This window comes from Dryobates pubescens, chromosome 23 (assembly GCF_014839835.1).
Source record: "Dryobates pubescens isolate bDryPub1 chromosome 23, bDryPub1.pri, whole genome shotgun sequence".
In the NCBI taxonomy this organism is placed as follows: domain Eukaryota; kingdom Metazoa; phylum Chordata; class Aves; order Piciformes; family Picidae; genus Dryobates; species Dryobates pubescens.
The window spans coordinates 5,871,237-5,892,515 of NC_071634.1; the positions used below are offsets into that span (position 1 = coordinate 5,871,237).

The 21,279-nt window shown below is 43.3% G+C and overlaps 1 protein-coding gene across 1 annotated transcript in view; it reads left to right on the plus strand.

The window, feature by feature from the left end:
* SORCS2 (sortilin related VPS10 domain containing receptor 2) overlaps nucleotides 1–21,279 on the plus strand; it is a 565,166-nt gene that overhangs the window by 527,859 nt on the left and 16,028 nt on the right. Inside the window, exons 15-22 of the mRNA XM_054172252.1 lie at nucleotides 4,599–4,719; nucleotides 6,134–6,267; nucleotides 6,902–7,030; nucleotides 8,414–8,585; nucleotides 11,648–11,834; nucleotides 16,120–16,253; nucleotides 17,635–17,758; nucleotides 20,032–20,144. Coding sequence (XP_054028227.1) covers nucleotides 4,599–4,719; nucleotides 6,134–6,267; nucleotides 6,902–7,030; nucleotides 8,414–8,585; nucleotides 11,648–11,834; nucleotides 16,120–16,253; nucleotides 17,635–17,758; nucleotides 20,032–20,144 — 1,114 coding nt within the window. The remainder of the gene's footprint in view (nucleotides 1–4,598; nucleotides 4,720–6,133; nucleotides 6,268–6,901; nucleotides 7,031–8,413; nucleotides 8,586–11,647; nucleotides 11,835–16,119; nucleotides 16,254–17,634; nucleotides 17,759–20,031; nucleotides 20,145–21,279) is intronic.

The window sequence follows — 21,279 nt, forward strand, 5'->3', positions numbered from 1 at the left end:
CCATTCATGTGGTTTGGTTGGATGTGTCTATTTTGCACCTGAGCAATCAGACTGTGATTGTAGTTCGTGTTGCTTCCTTGTTGCTAGTGTTTTTTGTCTAAGCCATTGAATCTTGCTTCAAACGTGCCTTTCTTCCTTACTTTGGAGAAACAGAGCCACATCCAGGCTGGATGTGGCTGTGAGCAACCTGATCTAGTGTGAGGTGTCCCTGCCCATGGCAGGAGGGTTGGAACTGGATGATCCTTGAGGTCCCCTTCCAACCCTAACAATTCCATGATTCTAAACAATTCTTTTGAATTCCAGTGATGCTTAACAATGCATTCAAAGGGGCTCCTCTGATATATTTACAACCTCCTGTCCTCAGCAGAGCACCAAGTGTACCTGCAGCAGTGTTCAGAATCAGGAGGCCACGTTTTCAAGCCCTTTGCTAAGCTGGGTATAGGTACAACGCACTTCTTTCAACCTTTCCTCATTGGTCACGTTTGCTAAGCAGCTTATGAGTCATCCTTTCCCCTCTTCAAATTCATTCTTAGTGGGTATATGCATAAACCATCAAAAATTAGGCACCATATTATTTCAGAGACTTCACCAGTGCCAAGTTTATCAAAATAGCTGCCTCCATGCCTTCTGCTTTGCAGTTCTGAATGCAACCTACAATTAGCTCTTTTGCGGCAACACTGCATTCTTGTTTTAATTCCCCAGAATTCCCTGAGCCTTTTCTTTGATGTTTGAAAGTGATTCTCCTCTTTGGTTTTGCACCTTTGATATGAGGTTTGGTTTTTTTTCCTAGGAATATTTTTTTGCAGCTGGTTTTGGAGTGTTTCATCACTCAGATTTCTGAGCATTGCTGTGCTGCCATCAGTCAGGGGCTGCACCCTTTGCCCTGTGCTATCCACAACATTTTGTGTGTTTGTTGCTCAACCACACAGGTGTTAATGAAAATGCTGACTGTGGACCTGTCTTATCTTTCTGCTATATACATCAAAATGGAATCATAGGATTGTTTGGGTTGGAAAAGACCTTTAGGATCATCAGGTCCAACCAACGTTGCCCTGTTTGATAACTAGGTGTTGGAAATGGATTCTTCTGACTGGGATATGTGCTCCCATTCTTCATTGTAATTATTTTACCTACAGTGGTGTTTTCTTCTTTCTGTTGAGACAATGTCAGCTGGAAGGGTGTAAGAGTTCTAACAGAAGTCACAACATGCTTTGTTTTCTCCTTTCCTTTACCCACCAATCCAGTTCTCCTCTAAAAGGAAATTGCATTAGTTTGATGTTATTTGGGTTTGACAAACCCGTGGCAATTTTGTTATCACTTTAATTATCTCCAAGGTACTTGTAAGTGCTTAGCTTGGTAATTTGGTTTGTATCTTTGTGGGCATCAAAATTAATTCTGCAACTCCCTGGGCTCTGTTTTGCTGGGTTTTATATTGCCATGGGTTAACCCTAGCTGATAACTAAACCCCACACAGCTGTTCACTCATTGCCCCCTTGGTGGGATGGGGGAGAGAATCAGAAGAGTGAAAGTGAGAAAGCTTGTGGGCTGGGATGAAGGCAGTGCAACAGGTAAAGCAAAAGCCATGCACCAAGCAATGCAAGGAGCTCATTCTCCACTTCCCATCAGCAGGCAGCTGTGCAGACATCTCCAGGAGAGCCAGGCTCCATCACACAACACAGTTGCTTGGGAAGATAAAACCCATCACTCTGCCCCCTTCCCTTCCCTTCTTTCTTCTCCCCTCAACCTTCTATGGTGCGGAGGAGCCCTTTAGGCAGTGCTGGGTCAGCTGCCCAGCTGTGTGTCCTCCAACTCGCTTGTGCAGCCCCAGACTATTCACTGGTGAGATGGTGTGAGAAGCAGAAAGGTTTTGTGTGTGAGCACTGCTCAGGAGCAGCTCAGTCATCCTTGTATGCTCAGCACTGCTTTCAGCACAAATCCAAAACACCGCCCCAGATTATTAGGAAGAGAATTTCTCTATCCCAGCCTGAAGTAGCACATATCTGTGGGTTTATATACACACCTCTATATGCCTGTGTGCATCTATATATAGACACATCCAAAATGTTTCCCTTTCCATAGTCATCTGGAGTCACCTTCATCCTCTGTGAGGTCTCAAAGGTGATTATGATAATTCAGAGATTTTGTTTGATGCATTCAGGAGAACTTCATTGCTCTGTTCTGCATTGAACTCAACCAACCATCTCCTTGCTTCTGTTTTTCTTACTAATCTGCCCGAGGTAGCTGACATGAAGAAAATTTCATCTGTAGAAAATACTTTGCTTGAGGTGGGAGTGAAGCTTTGACAGGACTTGGCTCCTTGCACTTGAACATATTTGTTGATAAATGAGTTAATAAAAGAAATGTAACCAAGTTTTGTGATGCCCAAAGAAGCGTTGCTGAGGTAGGTAGCTGTGTAAGCGCATGGTGAAGTCTGCCTTATGTTAGTGGCTTGTATGGAGAAGAAGAAAATTTCTGAAATCCAAAAGTGCAGGTATTGGGCATGCAAAAGACACTTCATGCCTGTCAGCACAACCAGTCATACTGCAGCAGGCTTTGTGGGGAAAGCCTGAGACCACCTAGGCAGTCTCTTTATTGAGCATGTAAATACCAGTGACGAAGATTATAAGGTGACAGCACCTCTCAGGATCCAGCTGAACCAGAAAAAGGAACCAAACCTGTAGGTCTCAATGGGTGAAGTGGGACCACACACCTGTGTGCACATCCAGCTAGTGGATCAGACACCTTCTTTAATTTTTGTGTGTTGTTTCTGCTGGTGAGCCATGGGTACATTTAGAAGGCAAGGAAGTGGATGGTCCAAGTTCTTTAATCTCAGAGCCTTACCAGAAACCACACAAACCAAGAGCACATGTTGCTGTTTAATTAAGTGCACTTCTGGTGGTGGAATTTCCTGTGAGCGTGGCTTGTTTGCTTGCTGTAATGTGAGCAGTGCAGGCAGTAATCTGTGGATGCTACATCTCTCTGCTATAGCTGAGGAGAAACAAAGGCATCAGGAAGGAAAAGGGGAAATCATTACAGCTCTTCAGCCCCTGGGACTAATTTCAACCTCTCTGGTAGACTTCACAGTCTGCATCCCTCTACCAGGGAAGATGCTTAGTGTGATGATACTGGCTTTGTGCTGCAGAGAATTCACCCATTCATCATTTCTGCTCTACCCTAGTTCCACTTTGAACCTGGAATTCAGGACAAGAGAAAGGGCTGTGCACAGCAGAGGGCTTTTAGCAAAACTCTGCCATTCCTGCTGTGTCTGGATTTGGACACAACTTAGGGCAAAACAAAAGGAATGAATTAGTTTGGAGAATGCTGTTAAAGCTTGGAATATGAACTCTGAGCAGTATGAGCTGCACAGAAATTGTTGGCTTCAGAATCAACCTTAAATTCTTTGGCATGTAAGCCACGTAAGCCTGATACAAACCACAAATATACTTGACTTGTGCCCAAATCGAGTCTTTATCCTTTCTAATTTGTTGCTGCATGTCATACTTACTCATTTTGTTTTGGAAATAAATATACTGACTTGGAAAGCATTGGCTGTTTTGAAAGTGCACCTTGGTTTTTAAAGCAAGGAGATTTCCCTTTTTACCCCTCTCCCCACTCACCTCTCCCCCCCTAAAAATATAGTTTGTGGCTGGTTTTTAGTCTGAAATGAAGAGGAGGCAGAGTTCTTCAGCCTCATATGTAGACTGAGTGTATTCCCTGGAAACAAACACAACTTCCTGACACTGCTGTGAGTTCAAACATGGAATGAAGCTGGAGGTGGGGAGATTCAGGCTGGACGTGAGGAGGAAGTTCTTCCCCATGAGAGTGGTGAAGCCCTGGAATGGGTTGTCCAGGGAAGTGGTTGAGGCCCCATCCTTGGAGGTGTTTAAGACCAGGCTGGATGAGGCTCTGGCCAGCCTGATCTAGTGTGAGGTGTCCCTGTCCATGGCAGGGGGGTTGGAAGTAGATGATCCTTGTGGTCCCTTCCAACTCTGACTGATACTATGATACTAACAGCAAATAGTTGTGAGGTCTATCGAGACAGATTGGACTTGATGATCCTTGGGGTCTCTTCCAACCTTAGTTATACTGTGATACTGTGGAATCTGCAGAAGTTGGGGGGGGAAATCCACAAAGCAACAGAACCAACTGAGGAAGTTGCACTCTAATCATAAGTAATGAGTGACAGAGCTGGAAACTGAATCCTGCGCTCCTGGTTTCTGCTCCCCAGTCTGAGCTCCCCATCACAACCTGAGAGCTCTGAATGCTTCACATGACGAGACAGCAGATAAAGCTGTTGGCTGCCAAATGAGAGAAAGCAGGACATTTCCAGTTGAATTTCTGGATAATTTGCTGGGGCAAAAAAATAAAATCTCATCTCTGAGCTGTATTTCTTCATTGTGAGGTTTCATACTCCGTTTGCAAATGTCATCTAAGCAGGCACGTTGTATATCAAGAGGAATAAAAGCAGCAGGAAAATTAAGCAGGGATCTTTTAGAAGCAAACCACGCAAGTGGGAAGGGAAAGACAGAGCTGAAATTGGGAATCTCAGCCCTGTTATTTCTTTGCAGTAAGGTTTTACTTCTGGTCCTTTTCTTCAGAGTCTTCGGACACATTAGCTACCGCTCGGACTGGGAGCTGGTGAAGGTGGACTTCAGACCTTCTTTCCCCAGGGAGTGCACTGATGATGACTATGAGTCTTGGGAGCTCACAAACCTACAGGTATTCGTGGTCTTGTGTTAACTGCCCAGCTTTTCCTTGGCTTTCAGGTTCCTGGAGAACTGTGTGCTAGGGAAATGTTTTGAAACAGAATTTGGATGCTACATCTGCAGCTTGGATCTCCTTCTGTGGGTATTTGCCGATTTAACAAGACTTTAAAATGAGAGAGGATTTTGTGTTCCCTTTGGTTGTGTGATCTGTGTCCTGGGAAAGGCAGAAGTATATCTGGTGTTCTGCCATAATAATAGGTGGTCCTGCTGGATTCTGCAGCAGTTGCCATGAACTGAAGTGTGCAATATTGATTGAAGCCATTTCAGCATGCAGCCGTGTGTTCTGCCAACTTCCTGACCACATGCTGTACTCAGATAGAAACTGCCATGAGTAAAGCTCATTCCAGAAGTCGCTCAGGATCTCCGTGGGCTAATCCTGTAACGGAGCCCAGTTGTTTTGGGCAATGCCATGTCTGCAGTAATGCATTAGAGCTGTGCTAATCCTGGTGCTCTGGCCAAATCCAATCCTGGGCAGCTTTGTTCTCCATACACTGCATTGATTAAAGAGACCAACGTGAGGAGGGGCTTTACATTCAGTGGAGGGGACATGTGATACTCATTCAGAATCATTCTGATTATTCTGGTTTGCTTCTTCCAGTACATGTGTTCTCTCTCTTTCTGCAAGAGTTTGGGGTGTGGTTATTTTTGCACACTATTTTGTGTTGCTCTAGCTCCCATTTACTAGTTCTCGTGCTTCATTTTATATTTCTGGTTTGGGAAAGCTGCGTACTTACAAAGGATGTTACTCAGCTCTGAGCCTAAAAAGCAGCAGTATCTTTGGATGTTGGCTTTGAAATGTCTTTCACAAACTAATAAAATGACTTGGACAGAGAATACATAGAATACATAGAATACATAGAATAAACCAGGTTGGAAGAGACCTTCAAGATCATCGCGTCCAACCCATCACCAATCCAACACCGCCCAAGCAACTAACCCACAGCACCAAGCACCCTGTCAAGTCTTCATTACCAGTAGAGGATGTTCAGTCAGTCTTCATTCTGCTTGTGTCCACATGCTTCCTGTTGACATGATGATTTAGGTAGAATGTCAACCATCTGCATCTGCAGTGAATTTTTAAGTAGCCAGTTGTAGGGTTGTGCCCACATTGTACACTCTGAACCATGGACTAACGTGCAGCTGAATTCTGATGTACTTCAGATTTGTGCCCCAAAAATACAGGGAGTGTTGCAACTCTGCAATGGCCCATAGTAGACAGCAGTGGAGATGAGAGCTTTCTCTAGCTGTACATTTGAACATGAGAGAGTCAAGACAAGCTCAGGGCAGCCTTTCTCAAGACAACATGTGGTCATGTCTGTGTGGGGTGGGTTATGGTGTGCATTAAGCCTGGTGCTTTTGCTGTTCAGGGTGATCGTTGCATCATGGGCCAGCAGAGGAGCTTTCGGAAGAGGAAGATTTCATCCTGGTGCATTAAAGGGAGAAGTTTCACATCAGCTCTCACATCCAGAGTCTGTGAATGTGCAAACTCTGATTTCTTATGGTGAGCCTGTCTGTGGGCATTTGGGTTTATTGCTCATAAATAGTTACTTAGAGTTTGAGATGGATTTATTTGCTTCCTTTTGCCCCTCTCCCCACATAGCTGTGTATGACCAAATAGGCAAGCTGTTGTTTGAAGAACAGGTTAGTTGCCCATTTGCCTTTGTTCAAAAACAGTGCCATGTTTTAAGTGTTTGCTTCACCTGACTGAACAAATCCTGAGGGTATTCTCTATCGATCGGGACTTGAAAAATGACCATTGGATTGATTTATAAGGCAAGAAAGCCCTCTCTATTTGCAAATGAAGCAAAACAAAACACAAACCCAGAAGAAATGTGTTGGTCTGAGTGGTAAAGGAAACCTTAAAAAAAATAATAAAAATCTCAGCTACAGAGAGAGTTAATTTTGCAGAACTGACAAAGTAATCACAAACAATTTGTCCCCAAGTGTGTACAACTCCCATTGAGATTACCCTTAGAACAGAGCTGGCTTTATCAACTTTTATGTTCAGCCAGTAGAGTAATAAGTAAAACAAAAAAAAAAATCTTTTTACTCTTAAAAAAGTACTCTCATCCACACCACATTAGAGTGCTGAGTGAAGTGGAGCTGGTAACACTCTTGGTGTTGATGTTTTCCAGTGATTATGGGTTTGAGCGCTCCGCACCGCTGAAGTCAGAGTCCAGCAAATGCTTTGCTGACTTTTGGTTTGACCCAGAGGCACCTCCTGAAGACTGTGTGTTGGGGCAGGCATACACCAGCAGCACTGGGTAAGCTGATTTTGTGTTCCACTGGCTTGCAGAGGCTTCCAAAGAGAAGGAGAACCTTTGGACCGTGGGCCAGAGAGGTGGTTTGAAGGAAATGTAAATCAGGCAAACCATATAAAGTGGGAATTAAAAGCTCTGACTCTGACTTGGGGCAGAAGCTTCCTGCAGACTAACGAAAGAGAAATGTTACTTTATGTGGTGAGAACAGTTCAAAAATGAATCCATCTGGGAAGAGGGGAAGCAGCCTTGTTCTCAGCTGGGCTTTTAAAATGTTTTCTTGTACCATTTTGTAGCCACTGTTGCCCTTTTGACAGGAATGTCCATCCAGAGCCTTCTCTTTCAGCCCATTACTTGTGTTCCGACCAGCTTTCAGTTTGAATCCAATGCATTGCTCTGAGGAGCCAGTAGCATCTCGCAGCCCATCCTAGTCTCTCAATTCCATAAGGGTAAGGAATTCCATGAAGAGCAGGTTCTTTTGCTGCCCATATGGGGCACTCAGAATCAAAGGAAAGCTTTGGTAAACAATACCACATAGAATATACACTACAGTGCGGTCTGACGTCTGTGCTGAGAATAACTTGCAGCTGGCATCTATTCTGGCTTATCATAACATCATCTCTGTCAGTTGTGAAGATGAGAACCAAATGAATGAAATGTCAAATCTGGCAATAGAATCAGGGTCTCTCTGTATATTTGCCTTGCTGAGGAAAATGATGCCTTTTGAGTCGTGGCTGACAGCTGTGATACACAGAGGAGGAATTCAAAAGAGTGAAATCTGACTCCAGTTTTAAAGGATGTTTAAAAATAACATACCTGAATGAAACCAATCTGTAAATAATTACTGTACACATCCAAGTAGGTCTTTGTTAGGGTTTTCTCAAGTGTTGGGCTTTTCACTCCTTCATACTGTTATGTTAAATGAACGCTTTTAAGTGTTTTAAGAATCGCATGGATTTGAGAGCAGCAGTTAAGCAGCTGGCTTTGGGTTAATGCAGAAGCTGCTCCGTGTAATTTCTTCCTGATCTGGGGGGTTTGAACCAAGATCTCTAGAGCAATGAAGACTGTTAAATGCTAGGAAAGGATATAGCAGAAAGGGTAGCAGACTGTCTAGCTCCTGGAGGGGCTGCTCAGGCATGTCTCTAACTGGGAAAAGGCAGAGTCTTCCAGGGCATGCAAATGGAATCTTTGTGGTGCCCTACACCCTTTTCCTTCCACAGGTTTTACTCAATAAAGGCCACGTCCCTCATCATGAGTTGGTTTTTTCATCCACAATCTTGTCTGTTTGTGAAGCCAAGGGATTCATCAGCCCACTCACATTTAGTGCTTCTGGTGGCATCCTCCTGCTCACCTTCAGTTCACAATGCTTGCTGTTTGCCGTCTCCACAGGTACAGGAAAGTTGTTTCCAATGTGTGTGAAGGTGGCGTAGACCTGCAGCAGAACTTAGCACAACACATGTGTCCACTGATTGCTCCCAGGGGACTTCAGATCAGCATCAGAGAAGAAAGCCTGGCTGTTAAGCCTGGGGAAGACATCACCTTCATCGTCAGACAAGAGCAGGTAGTAGTGAACATTAGCTTCATGACAGGTTCCTTGATCTTTTAAGGGTTCCTTTCTTTCCTGCCTGCTTTGCTGCTGAATGAAGATCAATTTGTGCTTGAAACAAAACTGAAATGGCTCTCTAAATGGTGAAACATCTGTTTTCAACTGAATCAGACAATCCAGTAAGCTCAGTGAATCACCAAGTTCTGCCCACAGAATGGGACACGTCTCCTCAGCAGCATAGTCAGTCTTCATTCCATAAAGGCAATGGCTTCTTGGAAAATCAAAGGAACTCAATTACCAAAAGGCTCCTTGGACTGACAATTTCAACTGCTGCATCAGAGGAGAACAGAAATGCAAAGGATATTTAATATTCTGATTTAACTGTTTTTGAAACTCTGCCTTTCAGAAAGGAATGGAGGCAAAGCTTTAAAGAAACCAGCAAATAGCACAGGATAAAAACATTTATTGCATATTAGTTGTGCTGCCAGAGGTGTGGGATTTTGGTTTATTGAGAGAGAGACAATGCTCTGAGGCCCTGACCAACAGCAGTGAGTAACTTTGGGATGAATCCTTTGCCATGGGCCCGTTTCCCAAAGCATTTCTCTGAGCGTTAGGCTGTAACTGCTGTGCTCAGGTTACTGCAGGTTCCTGGCTAACCCCACTGATCTACCAGAACTTGAAGCAAGTTCACACATTTTGGCAAACCTGTGTGATAGAAATTGGGCACTGGGGATTTATTTCTGTAATGGAACCAAAGAGGTTGCATGCAGAACACGGAGCTCCCAGGCTCTGAGTCCCAAGGCTTGCTGGGCCCCAGCAGCTTGCTGCCTTTTGTAATTTGTTTGGAAATGTTTGTTAGTAGAAGAGAGCATTTGGTTGCAATTTGGACTCTGATGATTTTGACTAGCAGTTTGACTTCATACTAAAGCTTTCATGAATCTCTGTGGCAATTCATAAAACATTTCAAACTGTTCAGAAGTCTGCAGAAGTGAGGGGTCTGGAAGGGAATCCCGTGCTGTGCTTTCTGAGGAGCTCTTTGCTTGGGACATCCAAGTGCAAGGCAGATTTAGGAGAAATGTAGCAGTTTGCTGCCCTCTATGGCTACGAATAACGTTTGTACTCCAATGTCCTGGGCATTGCTTAGGACTTAATCTGTACAACAAACTCTGACGACAATTCATTATCATTATTAAGTTTAAGAAACACCTCCACTAGGATGAACCAAAACTTACCATTTTTCTCTGCTGACCAAGGTGAAAAACGTCCAATTCCTTTCAAATTTAGCTGCCTTTTCCCTACGGGACTCTTTTGTTTGCTGTCCACTGCTCTGTTTTTCCACCTCAGGGAAACAGAAGTGCCTTGGTCGTTTGAAGACAATGCTCTCATCTGTACTGTAGGGAAGCTATTAAAGCATTAAGAGAAGCTTGCATCTCCTGCTTTCAACACTGGTTTCTGTCTCACCTGGAAGAGAATATACATGTATACTTGTTAGCATAAGAAAAAGCAAACAAGAACTGTTTGCAAGCTAATGTCATCTAAAGAGACTCCACTTACTGGCACATTGCTGGCAAGGAGACATCTCTTTTGCATTAAACTTTAATAACATATTATCTCCTCCACTAAATGCTACCCATCTGTTGTCAAAAGCAAGATGTTATTTGGAAAAAAACATTCACACTGAAGAAGCTTTCAAGGTCCTTTATGTGTGCTGAAATGTGATGGTTAGGTATTTGATAACCCTCCAGGTTCCTTATTATGGGTGTTCTTTTACTTCATAAGCAATGCTCTTTCATCTGAGAAAACATGGGAGAAAATCAACCAAACTGCAAAATAACAAAAGGAGGAAACAACAGTCTGTTCTCCTTGCCTTTGTGATGCCAGGGTGTGCAAGTTCTGGGCTTTCTTGCCTCCTTTGATTTTACATTACTGCTCCTTTGGGAGGTTAGATTTTGATATAAACATATTTCAGAGAGTGGCTTCTGAGGAAGTGATTTTTGGTAACCTCAATGAATGCCCCCTTTTCTCTGCTCTGATGGCCTTTCAGGTCACTGGCTAGCATATGGCTGTATGGGTTCCTTTCCTAGAGGCAAGGAAGGGTGGTTTAATCAACTTTGTACAGAGAATTTTTTATCATCCTGGCCCTGCAGTGTGTTTTCATTGCATGACTGTGATGGCCTTCTGCTGTAGCAAGCAAGCAGGAGCACATTGCTGGAGACCAAGGAAGCAGGGCGGTACTGAGGCAGTGTAGTATTGAGGCAGTGTAGCTGCTTACAGCTGAAAGGAATTGTCCTCTGACTGCATCCATACAGCTCTCTTGAGCAGTGGCACCATGAGCGATATGGGGAGCAGTGGAGGGAACCAGGGTTGTTTAGTGTGGAGAAGGGGAGGCTGAGCTGAAGGGTCCCAACCATCAGCCCAACCTAAACCTCTCCTGAAATGACCTCAGGCCATTTCCCCTCATCCTATTACTAGTTATTAGGAAGAAAAGACCAACCCCCATGTGCCTCCAACCTCCTTTCATTGTCCTTTGATAATGTAACACAAGTGTGGGAAGATCCCAGGTTGGATATTTTGACCACATGGTTGACACTTAGAGGATGTGGTTAGAAAGTGCTGTTATAGAAGGTCTAAACTGATTGGTTTTACTTTAGAATTGCATAAGCTAGAAGTTCACTGGATGAGTGGCAGTTCACTAAAACAACATTCAGTTGCTTTCAATCACATGAGCATCACTGCAGAACTTGGGGCTTCCCTGCACTGCTTTGTCAGCTAATGTCCAGCTGTAACAGTGGTGGTTCCTGTGTCATACAGCTTGGTTTATGAGCTGAGCTGCCTTGTATTGAAGTTGCACCTTCCTGTGGGCATTGGGTATAGTCTCCAGCAATGCACACAAATCTGTTGCACTAAAATCTCTGCTGTGGGTGTAAGTGGTTTTACTGCCACTGGGGCAATGAAGTCAGAACATCTGGCTGGGGCTGCAAATGCTGCTGTGTTTCGGGAGGTGGTTCTGATCATCTCTCCTGTCTTCTCTTTGGTTCTGGCCATTGAAAATATTTTTTGATCCATTTTCCTTGTAGGGTGACATGTTGAATACCAAATACCAAGTGGATCTTGGAGATGGCTTTAAGGCAATCTACGTGAACCTGACGATGACTGGAGAGCCCATCCGGCACCGCTACGAGACCCCTGGCATCTACCGCGTCTCGGTGAAGGCTGAGAACGTGGCTGGGCACGATGAGGCTGTGGTGTTCATCCAAGTCAGCTGTAAATCAGCTCTTTGGTTTCCTTACTTCTGCTGCTGCCTTAAAACCTCCTGACAGCTATGAAGGAGTGCAGAAAATGACTCATCACAGTTAGGAGAAGTGCAGTATTATTTTTGCAGTATGCTCACCCCGACTGGCAGTGCTCTCATGTTGTTCAAGCACAGGCTTGTAAACCTGCTGCATTAGGGGAGGGCAAAGGTAGTTTTGTTTGGATCTGAGAGAAAGATGGTGTATCAATAATTGATATGGCAAGCATGCCTCAGGTCAGATCTCAGGTTTGATTCATCTTCCTGACTCCAGACCTTCTTGGCAGTCTTAGAAGCTAAAGTGTAACACTTCAGGCTATATCTTTTTCGGAGCTTCTTAGGTGCTGTGTGAAGAAAGTGACCAGATGTGTTGAGAAGGGACAAGCTCTGCATGATTCTAAAAAAGAATCAAAGTCTCAGTGTTTCCAACATTCAGGCTACTTATTGAAATATTAGAACCTAGATAGTTAATTCTCACAAAGTTTTAAGGTGGCACTTTATGTCGACAAGCAGGGTTACTTGACTTAGACTTCTCTTCCTCTCCTTAATTAAGACCTAAAAAGCCCCATCAAATGGATTTAAAGTAAAAGAATAGCATGGCACAGGGAATATCATGCACCATCACCAGCTTAATGTACCTCAGTCATCTCATAATTGAAATGAAGAGGGAAACTCATAGCTGGAACTGAATTTTTCCCTCTTCCTTTGAGATTCAAGACAGCTATTGCCTTGCCTTTCTTCAGATGTGTCACAAATTCAGAAGCATCAAAGGGAAAGATACTGCTCTGGCATTTGCCAGGAGCCTCTTTTCCCTCTGTTGTGAGTGGTGTTTTCCCTTCTAATCCCAAAGCACTAGAAATCACTGGAGCCACACACAAGGCTGTGCACAGATCCCTGTGCTTTGTGACAGCTGATATTTGTGTATTTTGCTAGTCAGTCCTTGGGTCCAGAGTCTCCACTTCTGCTTTGTTTAGCAGATGGAGCCCAGCCCCTTAATGCTGATGGCCAATCTCCTACTAAATCAGATGGAAATTATCAGAATTGCATTCTCCACATCATTTTCATTCTCTTTTTCTCTGTTGTGTTTGGCTTGTAAACCATTTGACAACTCCAGAGAGCTCGGATAAATTACTTAGGTCTTCACCATTACTTTTTAGAAGCTTTTAAGTGCTGAGAAGTAGATTAAGCACAGGAACAGTAGACCTGTAGAGGCAACAAACAGCAATAAACTTTGTGTAGCATCCTTCTCTTCCTACCATTCAGAGGACGATGAGCAGTAGCAAACCCTAATGAACAGCAGAACAACTGCCTTCTCAAAAATGTTTTTTCTGGTGTGACCTGTATGAGGATAAGCAGCAAAACCAAAGGATGTCAGCTGTCTGCAGAAGCCAGAGAGATTTTTCACAAAGGAAATCACTGCTGTGTTAAGGGAACCTTGCTGCTGGAGCGCAGGGGCAGCGCTGAAAGCAGATGTGATCCATTCCTGAGCTTACCCACAGATGCTGCACGTGGTCTAGAAGACTCATGGAGGCCTGTGACCCAGCCTGCTTGAATAAATCCTTTCTGAGTGATTTACTCTGTTTAACTTTTTAAGTAAATTAGAAGATTTGAGGAAATTAGCTGGCACTAATTAAACTGCTCTTTCTACATTCTAGAGAAACACTAATAGCCTTCAGGGACATTTTTCACTGTAGAATACCATGAAAGCAGAAATATTCAGAGTCCTGCTTTCACTCCATCTCCAGCTGATGTATTTCCAGGGAATTTTATCAGAAACAAACAGTAAAGAGGATATTTTTCCCTCCTGCCAAGTTCTGTTGCTGTGGGATGTCCTGTAATGCAGGACAATTGCATGCGCTGTGGCTTGTCATCCAGATGATGCTTTCTGATCCAGATCACACAACCTGGTGATGAACTGCATGAGAAATCAGAGCAGGTCTGATAGAATAAATCATAGAATGGTCCAGGCTGGAAGGGACTTCCCAAGGTCATCCAGTCCAACCTCCCCACAGTCAGCAGGGACATCCTCAACTAGATCAGGTTGCCCAGGGCCTCGCCAAGCCTCACCTTGAATATCTCCAGGGATGGAGCCTCAACCACATCCCTGGGCAACCTGTTCCAGTGTTCCTCTACCCTCACAGAAAAGAACTTGTTCCTCACATTCAACCTAAATCTGCTCTTCTCTAGTTTGAAGCTATTGCCTCTAGTCCTGTCACTACAGGCCTTTGTAAACAGTTTCTCTGCATCCTTCTTGTAGGCCCCCTCCAGGCACTGGAAGGTTGCCATTAGGTCTGCCCAGAGCCGCCTCCACTCCAGGCTGAACACCCCCAGCTCCCTCAGCCTGTCCTCGTAGCAGAGGTGCTTCAACCCCCTGGCCATTTTTCTGGCCCTAAATAGATGTGAGTGGGTGTCCCAAAATAAAAAGAACTGAAGAAGAACTAGGCATGCATTTTCTTTTCATGAAACCGTAGTCTCTATAGTGTGTGAATAATTAGGGAGCTTTCAAAACTGCACTGAAATTAAAACAGAAATCGTGCAAGGCAGCCTCATTCCTAATTGTCCACACTTAAGGGGACTGTGAGGCTTGTTCAAATGTATAATGGAATCGAGTGACTGAAATAAACAGGGCTCACAATAATTTTTTGTTAGCTCTTCAATATGTAGGAATGGGCCCTTGAAATACCAGTCATCCATCAAGCACCAAACAACTTCCACTCTGACAATTTTGGAGAAGGAATTAACCTTCTTCAGGAGCAAAGTTTAATCTCAAAATGCTCAGTTTCCTCTGGGAAAATGTGAATTTATGGCACACTCAAAGCAATGATGCAGATCTTCTCCAGACTTCTTTAATTTGCCTCATAAGAAGGAAAATGGAATTCCTAGAATTTCTGAGTTTTGCCCAAGACATCAGCAACAGAAGGAGCGTTTTCATTCTGTTTTGGCAAAGAAGCTATTGAAAAAACAATTCATTTAAGCACCCAACATGTCTTGAATGCATGTAGGTGGTTAAAGAGTTAAAGATAAATGAGAAGAGTTAAAGAGAAATGCAGAATGAGAGTCAAGCTGTACATTAGGATGAGGCATCTCACAGGCTGGTTGAAGCCAGGTGGGAAAGGAAGGTGTGCACAGCTTGGGCAATGTGCTCTGAGTCAGATCAAAGTGGTTTAGATGTGAGCAGGCAACTATTCAGCTCATGAAAAGAGAGTACCAGAAAGGCTTCAGGTTGGTGTTAATTATACTTAAGTGTGCACAGAGATGAAGGCCTTTGAAGGAGTCAGAAGCTATTTAGAATGGAAAACAACTGGCCAGGTTAGCTTCACCCTGTGTAAGGAGCTTGTGTTGGAGCAGCCATTTGGTATCCTGGTGGGATGGTGCAACTAAGAACTTCTGGTTATCACTTTGTGCTGTTAGAAAGCTTTTACCTTCAGAGTCTGAGAAAGATACACTCAGAAACCTCCAAGGGAAAGATTTCCTAAATTCTCCTGGTGTCTAGAAAGCTTGGTCCAGATGAGCTTTGGGGTCCCTTCCAATCTGGCATTCTGTGAATCCGTGGAAATTCCTGTGCTGTGAAGCCAAATACAACATGAAGGAGCAGATAAAATCACTGTGATGATGCACTGCTTTCCTACAAATGATGATGTTTTCAGCTTTTGTAGGTTAAAGTTCAGAAAGGAATAAACTTACTGTGGGACACATTCTGGAGTGGAAAGGTGATCTATTTTGATTTGCAAATAAATGGTCCCCTGATGTACACATCTATTTTAAAGCATGCACCAGTGGTGATGTGAGCCCAACAGCTGACATTTTAAAATGAAAATGAGCAGTCAGCAACATTCTTTGTCAGTTTTCTGCTTTTCCCTTAGCAGTTTGAGATTTCTTAGAGTTCTATGCAGTTGATCTTTTATTACTGGGGAGGAAAAAAAAAAAGACAGAAAAAAGCTGTGCTTGCCTTTTCTGCTTTTGTCTGGAATATTTGCTTATGTTTGCTGCAGTTGGGCATGCACCAAAAACATGCATCAGAGAGGTGCATTTTGGTGATCCATCTCGTGGCTCTAGGAATTTGTTTGTGGAGTTTTCTGGGGGTGCTGGTGATTGAAATGAGGTCCTTCCAACTAGCTTTCATCTCTGATGGAAAAGCAGAGGGGAAGGAAAAAATACATTCAGGACCTTATGATGCACAGGTGAGAGGCTCTTGGGGAAAGAGGCCTTAATAAATTGGTGCACTCTTGTTCAGTGACATCTTGTGTGAACTTTGTTCAGCTCCACTGCAGGCTTTAAACTTGGAAGTGGTTCCAGTCGTTGGGAGAAACCAGGAGGTGAACCTGACAGCCATCATTCTGCCTAAGAACCCTAATTTGACAGTCTTCTACTGGTGGATAGGAAACAATCTTCAGGTACCTGAATGGTTTTGACTGAGATCATTTTCATCCTCTTTCCAATAAAGGTTGAGTGATACCTTTAACAGAAGTGCTTCCATCTTGCATGACTCCTTGTAGACCTCTTTCACTTCAAATAGCCAGTTACGTCTGCTGGCAAGAAGTATCTTGGCTTCCCCTGTTCCAACACATACATTTCAGATGTGAACTTCCCTTTATTGATACTTATGTTGGACTTGAAAATTTTTCTTCTAGAACTGATTTGAATCTCTAAACTATTTTCTTTTGGGAGGGAACCACAATTTATTCTGTTTCATTACCTGTGGAAAAAGCCTTGTGGAGGGGAATGCTTTTGGGACCACAGCACTGGTGACTGCTGCACTTGCCTGTTGATAATGGGAGTGCTGTAAATTGAAGTGCTGTACACAGATATATTCATCAAGTAGATAAATATTTTCTGGGAGTCTAAAATAAACTGCCATAGCAAAGATAACTAGGACATTTAAAAGGATATCTACCTCAAACAATCTAGTGATACTCATTTGGGGATAGAAAATCTAGAGAAACATTTCCTAGAGCAACAAATATGCAAGTATTCCTGTTGGGAATATTTCTGGTCTCCCAGGGTTAATTTCTTTTAAGGTAATTCTTTCAGTAACTGATAAGTGACATATTTTATTTATGAGGCAGACTAAGTGTGACAGAAGAATACTTTCAGAGAAGCACAAGGAACTTTCTTCTTGTAAATGTTCCTTCTGCCACAACCCCAGCCTGCACCTGCTCATTGTTGTTGACTTTTCCATTGATAGGACAGACTCCACAGATCAGTGTGCTCATGGAGAGGGCTTTGTGGTCAGGAAACAGTGTCTCATCTCCACTGTGGGGGTTTTAGTAGACTGCTGCACTTCCATGGGTCGTGGTCAACAAAACCGATCCTTTGGATTCTGCCATACCCTACATTTTTTGAGGCAAATGGCTTGCTGTGTAAGATCATGTGAGGTTGTTGAGCCTGGGAATAAATGGGAATAAATCCCATTTATTCCAATGGGATCTGAATGAAAACCTTGAACTGTACCAAGTGTTCCAAAAGAAATGACCTGCCCAGGGTGAACCTGCTTTGGCAGGGGGGTTGGACTTTGATGACCTCCAGAGGTCCCTCTCAACCCCCACCATTCTGTGATTCTATGCAATGCTTGCCCCAGCTGACATCTATGCTGTCTCTAAAGCACCCATGGAGAGAGAGAAATGTCTGTGTTGAAAATTGGGATGGAACAATCTGATAAAGTGTTGATTAATTGAATCATTGATGTGAACTGCTTTTGGGTAATGTTTTTTTTATGACCCCATTCTCATGGTTCTTGCTGAAATTCTACTTTCAACCTTTCTTTGTTTTTTAAAGCCTCTCCTGACGTTGGACAGTTTTCTGGTGACAAAGTTTGCTGAGACAGGTGATGTCAGAGTCACAGTGCAAGCTTCCTGTGGGAGCTCCATGCTTCAGGACTCAAAAGTTGTGCATGTTTTTGGTAAGACCTTACTCTTGTTTGTTTCATGTCTACCTCTTAAACCAGCCCTGACACAAGTGGACCTGATGCAAAATTCTATCTAAAGCCACATTTAGTTCTTGATATGGAAGGAATGAACTGTCGGGTCAGTAACTCCATGCAGTTAAGCAATGTGGTGGTGTGGAGGGGTTTCATCTGAAGAGTTTTCATAGAATCATAGAAGTATAGAATGGTTTGGGTTGGAAAGGACCTCTGAAGCTCATCCAGTCCAACCCCTTCTGCAGTCAGCAGGAGCACCCTCAACTAGATCAGGTTGCTCAGAGCACTATTGAGCCTCGCTTTTAGTATCTCCAGGGATGGGGCCCCAACCATCTCCCTGGGCAACCTGTTGCAGTGTTCCACAACCCTTATAGTAAAGAACCTGTTCCTAATCCAGTCTAAATCTGCTCTTTTCTAGTTTGAAGCCATTGCTTCTCATCCTATCACTACAGGCCTTTGTAAACAGTTTTGTTTCCTTTGTCTATTTGAAATGTTGCTGATTCCCAAACACTGCATGCAGCAACAGCACTTTAAGTAGTGGTTTTGGGCTGTGACTAGAAAGATTCTTAGAATTTCTAAATCAGGTCATTTAAATACCTCTTAAGAAAGATAAAGTCTAGTTCCATATCTGCTCTCAGCATTAAACCAAAAAAAAAAAAAAAGAGCAATAATTGCCTTTTCTCACAATTTCTTTGATGTTTGTCTGGGAGTTTGGATCAAGTGTAGCTCTGCTCTAATTATTGAATAACCCTTCAGCTCTTGTTTCACTGCGTGTCCTGCTGTGTTTTGTTGTGTTTTAAAATGTGGTGACAAGGCAGAACAGACTGAGAGAAATTGTTTACTCTTGTGTTTGTTCTGTCACATGTCGGATTGCAGATAAGTGGAAAAGCTTCTCTTTAATGCAGAGCTAAAAGCCTTTGGATATCATGAAATACTCAGCATGATACATCTCCATTTGCTGCAGATTTGGTTTTGTTTTTTTTCTTTTTGGTGTACTTATTAATTTAAAATAATGGTAAACCCCACATTCATGCTAGATGGAGCTTTTATGAACCTCCTCCTTCCCTAAGATAAATGGATTTAATATTTCTACTGCCCCTTATAAGTGCATCCACTTTTCCTAGAAGTCTTAGAGGTATAATCCTCTTAGTGTGACTAGATAATGACTTTGGCTTTCCAAGACTCCTCCTGCTCTTAGTCATTCCAAGAGCAAGAAAATACTGGCCCTGAGGGAAATAAACCTTTGGAAAACAAATCCAGATTAAAATGCAGTTCTGATGGAAGTGTTGGGGAGGCCAGGTTCGACTCTTGCGTCTCAGAGGATCTCTTCCTCTGCTTTGCATTGAGTTCCCCAGGTGTTCATCCAAGGAGCCTACATGGACAAAGGGAAGATTTTGGAGCTACTTTACTATGAAAGACTCCATCTCTAGTATTCCAGATATTTTCAGCCCTAACAGCTGAACGGGTGTACCTTGTTTTTATGATTTTAGGCTAGAGGTGAGGAGAAAGTTCTTCACAGAGAGAGTTGTTAGCCATTGGAATGTGCTGCCCAGGGAGGTGGTGGAGTCACCATCCCTGGAGGTGTTCAAGAGGGGATTGGACATGGCACTCAGTGCCATGGTTTAGTAGCCATGAGGTCTTGGGTGTCAGGTTGGACTTGATGATCTTTGAGGTCTTTTCCAACCTTATTGATTCGATGATTCTATGATTTCAAAGAGGGCAGCGCTGAGCCTTTGTCATATCTTTCCTGTTCATGTTTTCATAGCTAGCTTATGGAGTATGTAAAGTATTCATTTTACATGGAAAACAGAAACATGCAACGGGCAACCCCATATGTTTATGATTCAGTAAGCATAAAATCCACTGATGCATTCCCATTACAAATAAGAAAAACCAACCATGGCTGTGGGCTGTATTGTCCTAAGAAAAAAGTGTTGGCCAGGTTCTGATTCCAGGGCATGTATGTAAATCTGCTTTGGGGGTGGGTTATTTTGTTTTGTTCTCTTCCTGCTTTTCTACCTGTAGGCACAAATTTGATGATGTTGATGAAAATGCAGAGAGAAATGGAGTGCCTGACAGGAGAGTGCTCTTGCTGCATGCAGAGTACACAACACAGAGCAGCAGGGTTCCCAGACACTGCCGTGCTGCACAGCAAGTTGTGCCAAATACATGTTTGCAGCTTTTAGTTCTGCAAAGCTATTTTTGCATCCTGGTTTGTTGCTTGTTCAAAAAAATGTTCTGTTTTGGTTTTCTAGATCATTTTCATGTTCTTCCTCTGAAGTTTACTAAGCACCTGGACACGTACAACCCTGACATCCCGGAGTGGAGGGAAGACATAGGCCGGGTGGTAACACAACTGCTGGCAAAGGTGCTCTTTCAGATTGCTCATAAAATGTTCCCTCAGCAGCTGTAAAGCTTGAAGGTTAAGTTAATGCCTTCTCATTTAGAAAGAAGGGGGCAGAGCAAAAGAATGAGGCGACCCTCATGAGCCACGCTTCAGCCAAGTTTGGGCCTAGCGATGCTTTTGCATGCTGGCTGTAGGTGATGATATTGTAACACAGGCAGCTTAGGTCTTACACAGCCTCATTGGCAGTTAATGCCAAATATTGCTTTCTGGGTGCACTGCTGCCTCCTGAACAGAAAGAGCTGCTTGAATGTGACATATTTAGAAGGTAGGTAAAGGATGCCATGCAATACAAAGACATTGCCTGTGTGTAAAAACAAAGCAGAAAGCAAGCCCCAATGCCACTTGTGGAGCTCTGAAAATGAAATGTAATCTATAGGCATATGGTTCATACAGCTGGTTTGTAGATCATGGTCACAAAGGAAATGTGGATGGGGAGCAGCTGAATCCTGTAAGTTAAATCAAGTACAAAGCCATGCAGCAGTACTGTGAGGTAAGGAAAGAGCGCCCCATGAAAACTGTGTGAGCTCTGGAGCTGTGCTCTTCAGGTGCACACGCTGCCTGTAGTGAGGCCACAGCACTGAGCTGGAGGTTGATAGTGCTTTGAAAATGTTTACATTTTTAATCCCTTGGCTTTTCCTGGGTTTGCAGTAGTGCAAATCAGGTTCTGGAATTTTGACTTTATATCATTTCCTTCCTTTTTTTCCCCAAAGGTTTACATCCAATGTCAAATTAAAGTGATTTCCCACTGTTTCCAACTTAAACCTATTCCATAAGAAGGGTTTGTCAAACGAATTTTGTACTCCCTTATAGAACAGTCCTTACATTTTATTAGTTACTAAGTCATTTGCAAAAGAATATGAACAGTTTAATGGAATTCCAGAATCTGTTAGGGAAAGGCTACAGGAATCACAGAATGAGAGAATGCTCTGGGTTGGAAGGGACCTCCAAAGGTCTAGTCCAACCCCCTCTGCAGTAAGCAGGAGCATCCTCGACAGTGTGGTTGTGTTCTACAACACATGGAGGAATTGGGGACTAAAAGCAATATTTGCACAACCTGATCTGAAAAGGTTGCAGCTGACTTTCAGTGGAGGATGCA